The 15,059-nt window shown below is 35.6% G+C and overlaps 1 protein-coding gene across 1 annotated transcript in view; it reads right to left on the reverse strand.

Moving 5' to 3' along the window:
- CATSPERB (catsper channel auxiliary subunit beta) overlaps positions 1-15,059 on the reverse strand; it is a 138,884-nt gene that overhangs the window by 14,953 nt on the left and 108,872 nt on the right. Inside the window, exons 15-17 of the mRNA XM_012656728.1 lie at positions 6,085-6,275; positions 3,780-4,109; positions 821-960 (exon numbers count right to left, since the gene is read on the reverse strand). Of these exons, the coding sequence (XP_012512182.1) occupies positions 821-960; positions 3,780-4,109; positions 6,085-6,275 (661 nt within the window). The remainder of the gene's footprint in view (positions 1-820; positions 961-3,779; positions 4,110-6,084; positions 6,276-15,059) is intronic.

Genomic DNA, 15,059 nt, shown 5'->3' on the forward strand with positions numbered 1-15,059 from the left:
TATGAATAAAATAACTTTGATTGGTATACATTTTGAAAAAAATTATTCACTTAGCAATCCCTGTATTTCATAAAGATAAGGTTTTGGTAGGATTTATGCACAGTAAATATATTTTATCCTTGAACAATATTAAACATTCAATAACATTTGATCAATTGTTTGAAATTTTTAAGTATTTTTGGAACTTTAAAAACGTATAGATGTTAATAACTGTAGTGATGTAGTAGATTCTGGTGGTGGTAGTTCTGCCCCAGCTCCTATAATCTGAAGCCATTAAAAATGACGTATTTTTATGTTCTTTTGCCAAACTAAGCAGAGTTCTACTGTTAAAGGAAATACAGGGGCCTAAAGATGTAAGTTAAGTAAGATACAAAAAAGCAAACAAATCCAGAATGTTGGACATCTAATAGTACAACTTTTAAAGGAATATTTGCAAAAATTATAGATTGCACCATATAAAACCAATATTCTACTGTTTTTGGTCTACAGAAGGGTAATTTCATATAGCTCAACTTAATATTTTTGTGGTGAAAAATATTTTATCTGAAATGTACAATTTCCTTTAGTTTCATTTCAATTTTTCTTTTGTTAAGCTGGGTAAATATATATATATATATATAACATTTTAAAAATATGCAGAGCATAAACCTATTTTTATAAAATTATTACCATTTTCCTTCAATCTATTCATCCTGACTGTATGTTCTTATAATGTGTACTTATAAACAGGTATTTAAAATAATGCTCAAGTGTCAATAATAGTTGTTTTAAAAATTTTTTCTAAGCTTAATAGACTTTTTATAATTAAAGAAAATCTTACTTGACGTAAAGCTTTGCTAGCTACAGAAATTTTCATTAGATAACTATCAGTGTCATCAAAAGTGCCTTGAGCCCTAACTTCCAATAAAGCTGGGTTTCCAACTAACACTTTCAGTAGTGGTACTTCAAGTATTTGAAGACCTATGGAAACAAAGTCAACAGTTACTATAACATAATGAAAATTGTAAACTCAATTTAATAATGATTGGCTAACCAGGATTTTAGAACATCTACAGAATCTATTATGAAGGCTGCATAATGGTTACACATATAGTTAACAATTTACATAAAATCAACTTTAATAGTTCTTAGAGAAATTTATTTTTACAAATATTTTCTCAGAAAAATATTGCTCCCTTCTACCCCTCATTCCTCTGCCAGGTTCTCAAATGCATACCAGGGTCTCTTGGATAATACTAGTTACACTGAGTTAGTTGATTTAGCAGAAAAAAATGAAGAGTACATCCTGAATTTAAAGGGCTGCCAGTCAATTACTTGCCAAGAGAAAACTCTTGGGCATTTCAAACAAAATATGACATCAGGCCAATTTCTGCCTGCAGGTCATCAGTTTGCAACCTTGCCATGCTGAGAACTTTAAAGGAAAATGAGACTTGAAATACCATGTAGTCTAACTGCCATCTTTCATAACCAATAAACCAGAGTTGATAAGTAATAAATGCTTTGCCTGAGGTCTCATCTGTAGCTGTTTCGCTTAAACCAAAATAATCTATCTGGCTAGGGCTTCCTAACCTTTAACTGAGGATTTTGTTAAATTGCAGATTGAGAAGGTCTGCAGTACAGCCTGGGATTCTACATTTCTAGCAAGGGCCCTGGTGCTGCTAATGTGGGTTCAGGGACTACCCTTGAAGAGCACAGACTAGGCTTTTCTACGGAAAGAGGCAATTGAGTTGATTTGCTGATTACTATTTGCTTCCATCAAACTGAACAAGTATAAATGGTTGAGTCCTTTAACAACCAATTTGGTATATTTTAAAGCTAAAATAATTATTTTATAGAACATTGTGGTATCAGTCCAGAATATAAAGAGATTACAATAGAATAGATTTTTAAAACCCAGAAATGGTCAAAATAATAGGTAAATTGTATACTAAGATAAAATTACATTTTGAAATCAGTGAACGAAAAGGACTAATGTTGGAGCAACTAGCTAACCATCTACAATATACCAAAACAAAATTCAGACAGCTTTAAGAATTAAATAGAAAGTTAAAACCATAAAATTAAAACTCAAATTATTTGAAGGGAATATGGACAATTAGTCATATAAACAACAAGAAAGAATCTATGAAGGTTTCAAACAGAAGGAAGTTTTTCAGGATATTTAGCATACAGTATTGATGGTAATATATGTCCTCAAAATTTTTTTCAAAGCCTATAATTTTCATTTATATAAGTTGTACTTGGTTTCTTTTTTCAAATAAGACTTTTTTAAAAATTGCATTTTGTCCTTTCATCATGGTTCCTATATCTTCTTTTACTCTGAGAGTTTTATGCATACTTATTTTATAGTGTCTTTCTTATTTTTCTATTATCTCAAGTTCTTGGAGTTTAAATTTTTCTGTTTCCTGTGCCTGTTGACTGTCTCTTACATTGGGTCACTTACTTATATAGTTTTAAAATTTTTTCTCTCAGTTCATGTTCAATGGAGATTGATTTTTCCATACTAGCCCACAATACCTGGTTATGAAAGTGTTCCCACAGAGGGTTTTGTATGTGCTTATGCTGGGGCCCATGTGTTATCATTATTTCTCAGCTCGCGATTCCTGCATCTGGTACGCAGTTCCTGGATGTGACACAGTCTTGGAGTTTGGGTTTTTTACAAGAGATTCTTTTTACCCCACTCTGAGCTCCAGGAAGATGATAATACCCCTTACTGCTTCTTTGGGTCAGTGGGTAGAGTTTTCCTAATCCCCTCTTCATGATCTGATGGTCCCAGCTTTCTTTAACAGTCTCAGTTCCAACTTCCTATCACAAAGTAAGAAGGCCCCAAATCAAACGTTCGGTCAATACTTGGGCATTAAAATCCATCACACTGCCTATATGGCCTGTATCTTAATGCCATATCCTTCAGGGAGCCATACATTAGCTAATTTCTTTGGCTTTGAGTTCCCTCCTCATTTCTGGTGACAAGATTTTCTTATCTTTTCCTCCCTTTCTCCCCTACTCCCTCCCTTCCATCTTTCCTTCCTCTCTTTCTAGTTCAGTTATTTACTACAATTTTTTGTTTTATTTTTCCAGCATCTTTAATAAGTTTTGAAATAAATAATACCTGGAGAAATGCAGAAGAATATAAAATTCTATTTAAAAGCCACTTTTTGGCTTAAAACGAATAGAGTTGTCCTTTGGTATACACAGGGGATTGGTTCCAGGACCCCTGTGTCTACCAAAATCCACTCATACTCAAGTCTTACAGTGCACCCTGCAGAATCCACATACATAGGAAAAGTCAGCCTTTCTGTGTATGTGGGTTTCATATCCCACAAATACTGTATTTTCTATCCACTGGTTGAAAATATCCACGTACAAGTGGCTCTATGCAGTTCAAATCAGTGTTGTTCAAAGGTCAGCTGTATGTGAAATAAATATAACAATACAAATGTAATTAAAAGGTTTTCATTTCAGAGGATGACGAAAACCTAAACTAAAATTCTGTGTAAACTTGGGCTGGTAACTTAACCTCATTTTCCTCATTTGTAAAATAAGGAGTATAGTCTGTGTCTTTAGGATCATTATAAACATTACATAACATAAGGTATAAAAATAATTTAATCCAGAGCCTAGCACATAATAAGTGCTCGATAATTAGAAGCTAATATTGTTATTAGTAGAATGCCAACAATTATGGGAACCAAAGATAAAGTAAATATTAAAAAGTATATTTCACATTCACGAAAAGAATAACATCTCCTGTTGATATTTCCCAATAAAAACAAACTTACCTTTTGCATTAGGTATGATTTTAACTTTTAAAACCTGAGAGTTTCCCAGATCAATGTATTTCACCATGTTGATGGATAGTGACTCATTATGTTGAAACCAATAATTACACGGTTTTGAATATATAGTCCATGTTTGTCCATTCCTTTGCCCAAAGTTGTATAAAAACCAGGAGTCCTTTGGAAAGGTCACATTGCTGGATGCTCTGTTAGGCATTGTAGCAATAGCTAATGCATTCTTATCATCTAAAATGCTTGTGATCAGGAAGCTGCTGTGACCAGGAATCACCACAGTTTTCTCTATATCTGTATCTTCAAATAAGGCATTAGCAACTGGAGATAAAACAGAAAAGATTTGGTATAAAATAAAACAGCCAATATTCACCAAGCATAGCGGTGTACATAACTAACAAATACACTATTTGAGCTTTTACATTATTATCTTAACCAGACAACACATTTGCCAAATTTCAAGTTATAATTCAATTATATTATAGAAAATTTATCATGGATATGTCATGCACCTTATACTTTAATGTTTACTATGAAACCATTCTATAAAATTATCAGCAGAAAATAAAACCATGTAGGACTAAGTAAAGAAAGCTGATTACTATGGAACTGCAAAAAGATTTAATAACCTGATATATTTATGGTGATTATACAAGAGTAGGATAAGGTAACCAGTGTTTTCCAGTGCTTGAAGGTGTGCGTATTACATAAAAGGAGCTCAATAAATATTTGTTTAACGGATGAATAACTGTTCAACGAGAACACGAAGATTTAGAAGAAAAACCAGGGTGGGACCTTCGGGAACACCATCGTTTAAGGAATGGGAAGGGGAAAAGATCCTCTCAAGGAGACAAACAACTGGAGAAAATCCACTGGAGAAGATATCAGTGAAGCCAAAGGAAGGCTGTTTCAAGGAGAGGGAGGTCATCACTATCAAAATATTTTTGATAGGTCATGAAACACATCAGCAATATTGTCTTAACTCTAAAAAAAAAAAAAATAGAAGCAAGCCTCATAATTTCCTTAATTATGCACACATGCTTTAATTACTCCTGATTTAAACAAACCAACAAAAATCCTTTCTAACATCCCCCCTTCACCCACAATATAACTTCCCCTCTCCCCTTTACAGTGAAACTCCCTGAAAGCATTACCTTTATTCGCTGTCTTCAGTTCTTCTCTTCTCATAGTTCGTTGAACTCATTCCAATCAGACTTTTGTCCAGCCAACTACTCCACTACTCTACTACTCCAGCCAACAGCTTTTGTCAAGGTTACCAATGACTTTCACACAGATCCACTGGCCAGTTTTCATTCCTCACCTTACCTGACCTATTGGTGGTATGTAACACAGAAGCACTTCTTCCTCATTTGGCTTCTGAGACACACTCTCTCTTAGTTCATCTCTGACCAAACCATTCAATCTCCTTTACAGATTCTCCCCCATTTCCCTGGATGCTAAAGGTTGGCATGCCTGGCATTAGACCTCAAACCTCTTTTTTTCCCTGTCTCCACTCATTTTCCAGGTGTTCTTATTCGGTCTCATAGCACTAACTATCATATCATATTAATACATATGCTGACAACTCTCAGATTTATATCTCCAGTCCAGACCTCTTCACTGAACTTCCAGACCTATATTCCTAAATGCTCATCTTATTCCTCTGACTGGATGAGTAACAGGCATCTTAAGTTTAATATGACCTCTCACCTGATTATTCCAACAGTCTCCATAGCTTATTTCCCTGCTTGCCTCCTTGCCTTTTCTCCATCACCTGCCCAGTCTGTTTTCACCACAGGCTCCAAAGTGATCTCATTAAATCATAAGTCAGATCATGCCACTTTCTTTTCAAAACCCTCCAATAGCTTCTTGTTACTCAGAGTAAAACCCAAATTCTTAGAATAAACTATATTAACTTTTGCTATGTATCTATCAGCTTATCCTTTTACATAGAAATACCCTACATAACAGCGATTCAAAATTATTTTATTATGTGGGCAAAGTCTGTGTGAACTTCCTATTTTCTCTCACTGCTTCTGAGCATTGTTTAAGGCAAAATAAACTCATAGGAATGAATGATAGGTGCTACTATTGATGAGATATCAATAAAGTTATAGCTAGGTTTTCTTATATTAGAAAAAAATAAATCCTCTCGGAACCTAAGTATATGTAAACTTAGGTAGTTTGCCAATTGGACTAAAATTTGAAATCTATTGCTCTATAAATGAGCATAAAAAAATCTTTTCAAAAGATATTTTTTGTAGTTATCAGAGATGTATTATATTATTACACTTACTTTGTAAATCAAGCGTAAGTTTATAGAAGGAATTTCCAGTATAACTAATGGAAAGAGAACTAGACAAACAAGAGCTCTCATTCGCTTCTTCTATTCCAAAAGGCTCTATCATTTCTGCAATAGCTGAGGACAAAAATCCTTTAGGAGTGTCATGTTGCAGTATCTTTCTTATGTAAGCTTTCCCAGTTTTCCTAAAAACAAACCAAGAATTGTTAAACAATTTGGATAAAACAGTGGTTTAAGTGAGCCACTTTATGAACAAACAATTTACAAACCCCTAAATAGCTAACTAATGAACATTTGATTAACATTTGTTCAATCTCACTAGTAGTCAATAAAATAGCAATTACAACAATGGGGTACAATTTTTATCTCTAAAATTAGTAAAGATTTTTAAATGACAGGGTTCAGTAGTGGCGAGAATTGAGTGGAGATGGGCACTCATCCACTACTGATGGAATTATAAATTAGTACGAGCTTCCTAGAAAGCAATTTGACACTATACATTAAGAGCTCAATCATTATTTTTTTCCCTCTGATTCTATAATTCTATTAATATGGCTTGATTATAAGGAAATAACCTAAAACACAGGGAAAAGCTTTCTATACAAAGATATTCATTACAGCATTATGGTAAAAATTAGAAATAAAGAATTGCCAACAACAGGAAAACTAAGTAAATGATAATGCATGACATACTTGGAGTAAATCCAAGTATTAAAGTGGAGTTTACAAAGAGCTTTTAATTTTATAAGGAAAATGGTCATATTATAATGTTCAAATGAAAAAGGCAAGGTAAAAATGTTAAAATGCATGTAAAAAGGACTAATTGATAATATATCAAAGTATTAACGTAATGATTTAAATTTTCTTTTTTATATTTGTCTGCCTTTTAGGAAATTTCTATAATGGGCATATATTAACTTTATAACCTATTTTTAAAATGTTAGCCTTGGATATCCACATGCAAAAAAAAAAATGAATTTAGACACAGACTTCATAGCCTTCACAAAAATTAACTTGAAATGGATCACAGACTTAAATATAGAATGTAGAACTAAAGCTACTAGAAGATATTAATAACATAGGAAAAAATCTAGATGACCTTGGGTATGACAATCACTGTTTTCCACAATTAAAAAAATTGTGTTAAAATGTGTGCTATGTTTGAACATGTCCCCCAGAGTTCCAATGCCACAGTGTTGAGGGGTGGGATCTTTAAAAGGTGATTAGGTCATGAGGACCATGCCTTCTTGAATAGATGAATGCAATTATTGCAAGAGTGGGTTCCTGACAAAAGGATGAGTTAGGCCTGGTGGGTTTGCCTTTCTACCTTCTGCCATGGGGTGACATAGCAAGAAAGCCCTCCTCAGATGTGGGCTCCTCAACCTGGGGCTTCCCAGCATCCTGAACTGTAAGAAATAAATTCATTTTCTTTATAAATTATCCAGTCTGTGATATTCTGTTATAGCGACACAAAACAGACTAAGACAATACACATAACAAAATTTGCCGTCTTAATGCAATGACTTGTTAATATCACACCAAAGACAATCCATAAGAGAGAAAATTGATAGGCTGTACTTTATTAAAATTAAAAACTTCTCTGTGAAAGACCTTATCAAGAGAATTAGAAGACAAACCACATACTAGGAGAAAATATTTGCAAAAGACATATCTTATAAAGGGTTGTTATCCAAAATAAACTGTAGGGGAGAGGGAAAAAACCCCTCTTTTTTTCTCTACCTTCCTAGGTTCTGTGACTGGAACCCTGAAAATCATACTGAGAAAAGACAGATTAACGAGAGAAAAACAGGCAGAGTTTGCTAACATGTACCTTGTGTGCATTGTGCTTACATGTATGAGAAATGTTAGCAATGAGTTACTAAAAGGGATGGTTAGAACTTGGGGCTTATATAACCTCTTAACAAAGAACAATAAATTTTTAGAGAAGTGACAAGGCAAAGGAAAATGAGTTCAGATTTTTTCCAGTCAGCAAACTGTGGGAAGGTAAATAAATGGGGGAAACTAATGAAAGATAAGGTTACTTTGGTAAGGTTTTAGTATGTGGATTCTTCTCTGAGTCTCTGGGCTGATTAAGAGTCTAGATTTGTCTCAAATGATTAAAAGTCATCCTGCCCATTTTGGTGGATGGGGAAAAGGATTTTTCTTGTGTCTGGTTCTTCTCCATAGCCTTTAGCTCAAAATAATCCCTATGCCAAGGTGGCATATTTGGGGATGGCATATTTTGATCCCCCTATAAGTCAAACAACTCTTAAAGTACAATAATAAGAAAACAAACAACCTGATTACAAAATGGGCCAAATACCTTAACAGATACCTCACCAAAGAAGATAAATGATGGAAAATAAGCATATGAAAAGGTATTTCACATCATATGTCACCAGGGAAATGCAAATTATTAATAACTATGAGATACTACTTCATACCGATTAGAATGACAAAAATCCAAAACAGTGACAATACTTAATGCTGGTGAATATGTGGAGTAACAGGAAGTCAGTCATTGCTGATAGAAATGCAAAATGATATAGTCAGTTTGGCCATTTCTTATAAAACTAAGCATACTTTTATCGTAGGATCTAGCAATATGCCTTGATATTTACCCAAATGAGTCAAAAACTTATGTCCACACAAAAACCTGCACATGGATGTTTATAGTAGCTTTATTTATAATTGCCAAAACTTATCAATAGAAGCAACCAAGATGTCCTTCAGTAGGTGAATGGATAAATAAGCTGTGGTATATCCAGATGATGGAATATTATTCAGCATTAAAAAAGAAATGAGCTATCAAGCCATGAAAAGACATGGAGGAAACTTAAGTGTGTACTATTAAGTGAAAGAAGCCAATCCGAAAAGGCTACGCACTGTGTGATTCTAACTATATGACATTCTGGAAAAGGAAAAACTATGGACACACAAAAAGATCATTGGTTGCCAGGTGTTGAGGGGAGAGAGGGATGAAGGGGCAGAACACAAAGGATTTTTAGGGCAGTGAAACTCTTCTGTGTGATACTATAATGATGGACACATGTCATTATACATTTGTCCAAACCCATAGAATGCACAACACCAAGAGTAAACCCTGATGCAGTCGTCCCCAGCCTTTTTGGCACCAGGGACCAGTTTCATGGAAGACAATTTTTCCACAGACCAGGGGGCAGGGGTGGGGGGAAGGTTTCAGGATGATTCAAGTGCATTATGTCTATTGTGCACATTATTTCTATTATTATTACATTGTCACCTGCCACTCAGTAATAGGGATTCGATATGAGTCTGCAAGCAATTGATTTATTATGGTCTCTGTGCAGTCAAACCTCTCTGCTAATGATAATCGGTATTTGCAGCCACTCCCCAGAGCTAGCATCACTGCCTCAGCTCCACCTCAGATCACCAGGCATTAGATTTTCATAAGGAGCACATGACCTAGGTCCCTCGCATGCACAATTTACAGTAGGGTTCGTGCTATGAGAATCTAATGTTGCTGCTGATCTGACAGGAGGCAAAACTCAGGCAGTGATGCGAGCGATGGGGAGTGGCTATAAATACAGATAAAGCTTTGCTCACTCACCTGCTGCTCATCTCCTGCTGTGCAGCTCAGTTCCTAACAGGCCACGGACTGGTACTGGTCCACAGCCTAGGGCTTGGGGACCACAGTTCTAATGTAAACTATGGACTGAGTGATAATGATGTGTTAATGTAGGTTTATCAATTGTAACAAATTTACCACACTTGTGCCGGATGTGGATAGTAGGGGAGGTTTTGTGTGTGTGTTGGGGAGGACAAGAGGTATATGGAAACTCTTTGTACTTTCTGCTCAATTTTGGTATAAAACTGCTTTATTTTGCTGTAAAACTGTAATTAATAAAAAATAAAGTGTACTAATGTTAAAAAGTTAACCTCTCTGAAGTCAATGGCCAATGGCCAGGCAGCCACCTTAATTCCTGAAGCTGTCTCCCCACATTGCTGGAGAAGTAAATGAGTCTTTTGCATTCAAGTGTAAGATTGCTCTTGGGGGTGAATAATCTCTGCTGTTCCAGGAGAGAAGAGAAGTCAGCCTTAAAAGGAGAAAGAAAGACGATTTGGGCAATGAAGAATGAACTTAAATTTAGAAGTCAATGAGTTCCAGAAGTAAAGAAGTACAACTGTTGAGCAGTGAAAACACTACAATAAGACGAACATCATCAAACTACACCACCTATACATTCTAAGATCTCCTTCCAATGCCTGTGCTGTTTCCCCAGCCCAGACCCTCCGTCCCATGCCCACGTTCATCAAGGTTACTACAGCTTAGAATGTTGCCAAATTCAAAGGTCACTTCTTTGATCTTATTTTACTCAGTCTCTCAGCAGCATGCATCACAGTTGTTCACTCCAAAGTTTCTGAAACACCCTCTCTTGGTTTATATGGCCCCAATTTTCCTATTTTTCCCCCTACCTTACTGGCTGCTCATACCTTACTGGTCTCTCCTTCTGATCTCAATATCTCTTCCTGGCATGTCCCGGGGCTTTTGTTCTCTACATATACCCTCTCCTGCAGGTAAAATCACCCATCTATGTATGGACAACTATCAAATGCCAAGCTCCTGCTCGGACTTTTCTGAGTTATGAATTCATACACCCAACTACCAACTTCACATTTCACTTAGGCACCTAACAGACATTTCAAACTCAACATGTCTAACGTGGAACTCTCATAGAACTCTCAATTACCTTGCCTAATAACTGCACTCTTCATTTCAGAAAATGGCAGCATCGTTCACCTGGCTGCAAGCCATAAACCTAGATAATTCTTGATTACTTTCTTGCTCGTACCCCCAACAGGCAATCCATCATCAAATCCTGTCTTCTCCCAAGTGCACCTGCTCCAGCACCATCATCCCTCACCTGTATTACTTCAGTAGCTTTCTAAGGGGCCTAGCAGCTTCTACTCTTGCCCTATCTCATACTTTTACCAGCAGTCAGAGTGATCTTTCAAATATACAAATTAGATTATTTTATTGTCCTACAAAAAATTCTGTAATGGTTTCTGCTGCCACCAAGAAAAAAATTTAACTCCTCATGCAGCCTATAATACTTTATATGATCTAGCACTTGCTGACTTCCTCCCTAACCTTCCCACCACACCATCTCACTATTAGCCATCTGACACTGCCCTCCTTCCTATTTATTAAATACACCCCAGTTTTTTCTTGCCTCGCTGCATTTTTCACTTGCAATTTCTTTTGCCTGGAAAGCTCTTTCCTTGGCTCTTTGCTTTTTGTTCTCAGCTCTTTGCTTATCCTACTCATTCCCCTTGTCACCATATTTACTTTCTTCATAGCATATATTAGATATAAAATCATTAATTTTTTTGTTTACCTGTTTATCATCTGTGTCTGTTCATTGTGTCTTCGCCATGCGGGCAAAGGCCTTGTCTATCTTGCTCACCACTATATCCCCAGGGCCTAGGATAAGACTTGATATATAATAGGCACTCAATAAATATTCATTGAATTAATGAATACCTTTACTAAATACTTCGTGTGTTGATGATGCTTTCCTTCTGAGCAATTTAGTAGGAACATGGACATTAAGTTATCACTTGTAGGATTCTTCAAAGATTCATAAGAACAACTGATCTTGTTAGGAGATGAGAGGAGTTCCTTCTCAAATACTTCACCATTTATGCAATGACTATTCTTCTGTTATCAATCAGATACAGTCTTTTATCTATGGTTGTTTCATGAATTCTGCTACAGAAAGGATTTTGATTCAGTACCTAACATCTCATTGTAGATGGTACCCTATATTTTTGTTAAGATTACGCAAGGCTTTTGGCCACCATGATCCAGATTCCTTCATAATGTTCTGAATACTTTCTTTTCTACCATCTAATCTTAGTTCCTGACTTTTACTCCTCAAACTCTCTTCTGAATGACAAGCCTACCATTTGTCATTTCCATACTGCCTGATCCTTCACCTATAGTCTCTCTACCTCAGGTACCTGTCTTAAGTACAATATGAGAGCCTTAGATCACAACAATAAGACCTCATGTAGCTGGATGCAGCACATAGAAGACAAGCACAGATGTGTTTTATAAGGCAAAGAGCCAGACAATGGAGCAAAGTAATGGACATTGCTGTGGCTCCATTTGCCTGGTGAGTCTATCTCCCAAATACTTCTCAAATCCATCCTTTCCCTTCCATTTCTACTGTCAGCATCTTATACTAAAACACCAAAAATTTTTGGCCTAGCCTATGCAAAAGTCTTCTAACTGTGCTAAGTGCATCCGTAATTGTTACCTCCAATTCATTCTCCACATCACAGCCAGACTGGTATTTTAAAAGAAACCAGATCATTTAAGGTAATGAGAGGTTAGGAGTTTACAGAAGGCAGTAGTAATGATGTGCTGTGCATTCCACCTCTCATCTCCATACCACCTTACGTGGAGAAGGAGATGGGCTTCTCTCTTACGATAAGCCAAGAAGGACTTCAAGGAGACCGTTTTAGAAGCAGCAATATGTCTTCTTAGGTTTGAGGGACTGAGGGACCAGAATCAGACTCACTCTTGAGAAATATAACAGGTAGATACTGATTAGACCCCTAGAGTTTAATGGTTACATATGCAGTGGAAAAGAGATAAAGATATCAATTAACTTTAAACTTTAAGTTAACACGCAAGTAAAAATCTTGGGTAACACTAAAAAAGAAAAAAAAAATACAGTGTGTAAAAGTCCCAATCCAGTAGAAGAAAGAAAAAATGGAATGAGGAGAAAAAAGAATCTCCAAATAAGGTAAACAAGAAGAAAGTGCAAAAACAAAACATAGAAAAAGTGGGACAAATAGAAGGTACAAAAGATAGTATGAATGAATTTGAATATATTAGTAAAAGTAATAAGTATAATTGGACTAGGCTCTCCAATTAAAAGACAAAAATTTTTAGATTGACTAAAACCACAAAATCCATATGTCTTCTATGAGAGATACATAAAGCAGGTGGAAAAAAAAGGATTGAGATAATATACCAGGAAAGTATTATCCAAAGAAGGCTAGTGCCATATATTAATAACAGACCAAAACGACATCAAAACAATAAACACTGAAACTCAATAACAAAAATACAAATAACCTGATTAAAAAATGGTAAAGGACCTAAATACATATTTCTCCAAAGAAGATATACGAATGACCAATAAGCACAAGAAAAGATGAACAACATCACTAATCATTAGGGAAATAGAAATCAAAACCACAATGAGATATAACCTCACACCAGTTAGGATGATTATTATTTAAAAAAAAAAAGAACAGAAAATAACTAGTGTTGGCCAGGAACACTTGTTGAAGAAATTTGAACCCTTGTATATTACTGGTGAGGATGTAAAATGGCACAGCTGCTATAGAAAATGGTATAGTGGATCCTCAAAATATTAAACATAGAATTACATGATCCAGCAATTCCACTTCTGGGTATATATTCAAACGAACTGAAAGCAGGAACTCAAACACATATTTATATACCCATGTCCATAGCAGCATTATTCATAATATCCAAAAGGTGGAAGCATCCCAAGTGTGCGTTAGATGAGTGGATAAACAAAATGTGGGATGTAGGGGATATGTATATATATATATATATATATATGTACATGTACATATAATGGAATATTACTCAGCCTTAAAAAGAAGGAAATCCTGCCACATGCTATAACACGGATAGACCTTGCAGACATAATGCTAAGTGAAGTAAACCAGTCACAAGAGGACAAATATTGCATGATTCTACTTATAGTAGGTACCTAGAGTAGTCAAATTCACCGAGACAAAAAGTAGAGTGGTGGTTGCCAGGGGGAGGGAAGAATGAGGAGTTATTGTTCAATGGGTATAGAATTTCAGTTGGGGAAGATGAAAAATTCTGGAGATGAAGGGTAGTGATGGTTGTACAACAATGTGAATGAACTTACTGCCACAGAATCGTACACTTAAAACTGATTAAAATGGTAAATTTTATGTTATGTAAATTTAGCACAATAACAAATGCACTGTAATGCAAAAAAGCATTATACAGATAAAAAATAGTTACTAAATACCAATAAAAATGTTAAACCGATCAGGAAGATATAACAATGCTAAACTTACATGTATCTAATAACAAATTCAAAATACACAAGGCAAAATTGACAGAAGTACAATAAAAAAATTGACAAATCCAGTATCACAGCAGGAAATTTTAACACAAGTCTCTCAATAATAGATAGATCAACCAGAAAAAGAAATCACTAAGGACACAGAAAACTGCAACATCACAATGAACAAGATGAATCTAAGAAATAAATGTTAACATTGCACCCAGCAACAAGAAGGAGTTCAGAAAACTATGCCTCTCAACATGCCATGTTTTGGCATGTTGATTGTTTTGAGTTAAAGACACTAAAGAACCAGAAGAGCAGATGCAGGAAGGACACTCTGTCCTTCCTACACCTGGAGAAAGACATTTTTATCACTGGAGATGGGATGTTAACACTGGGAGAAATCCGTACAAACAAATCTTGTTAAACTCACGCTTATCTTCCTAGTCACTTCTCCACAGTTAGCGACCCTCGCCCAGGCCCCCTTACCTTGTCATGTTTTCACAATTCACTAATTTTTATTCAACCCAGTATATAAGTGTTCAAGTTTAACTGCTTCTTTGGGGCCTTCATGAGCCTTAAGGAGGGCTCTCATGTCACATAAAACTTGCATTAAATAAATGTATATACTTTTCTCCTGTTAATCTGTCTCATGTTCGAAGAATTGCTTCTTTCGTATTTACTTTGGTCAGTCTAATAACTACGTGACGTGGTGATTGCCTTTTCACATTGAGTCTCCCAGGAGTTCCGTGTGCTTCTTGTATCTGGATGTCCAGATTTCTGGCCAGGCCTGGCATATTTTCCTCCAGTATTCCATGAAATAAGTTTTCCAGCCCTTGA

This window comes from Propithecus coquereli, unplaced genomic scaffold (genome assembly GCF_000956105.1).
Source record: "Propithecus coquereli isolate 6110/MARCELLA unplaced genomic scaffold, Pcoq_1.0 Scaffold516, whole genome shotgun sequence".
In the NCBI taxonomy this organism is placed as follows: Eukaryota; Metazoa; Chordata; class Mammalia; order Primates; family Indriidae; genus Propithecus; species Propithecus coquereli.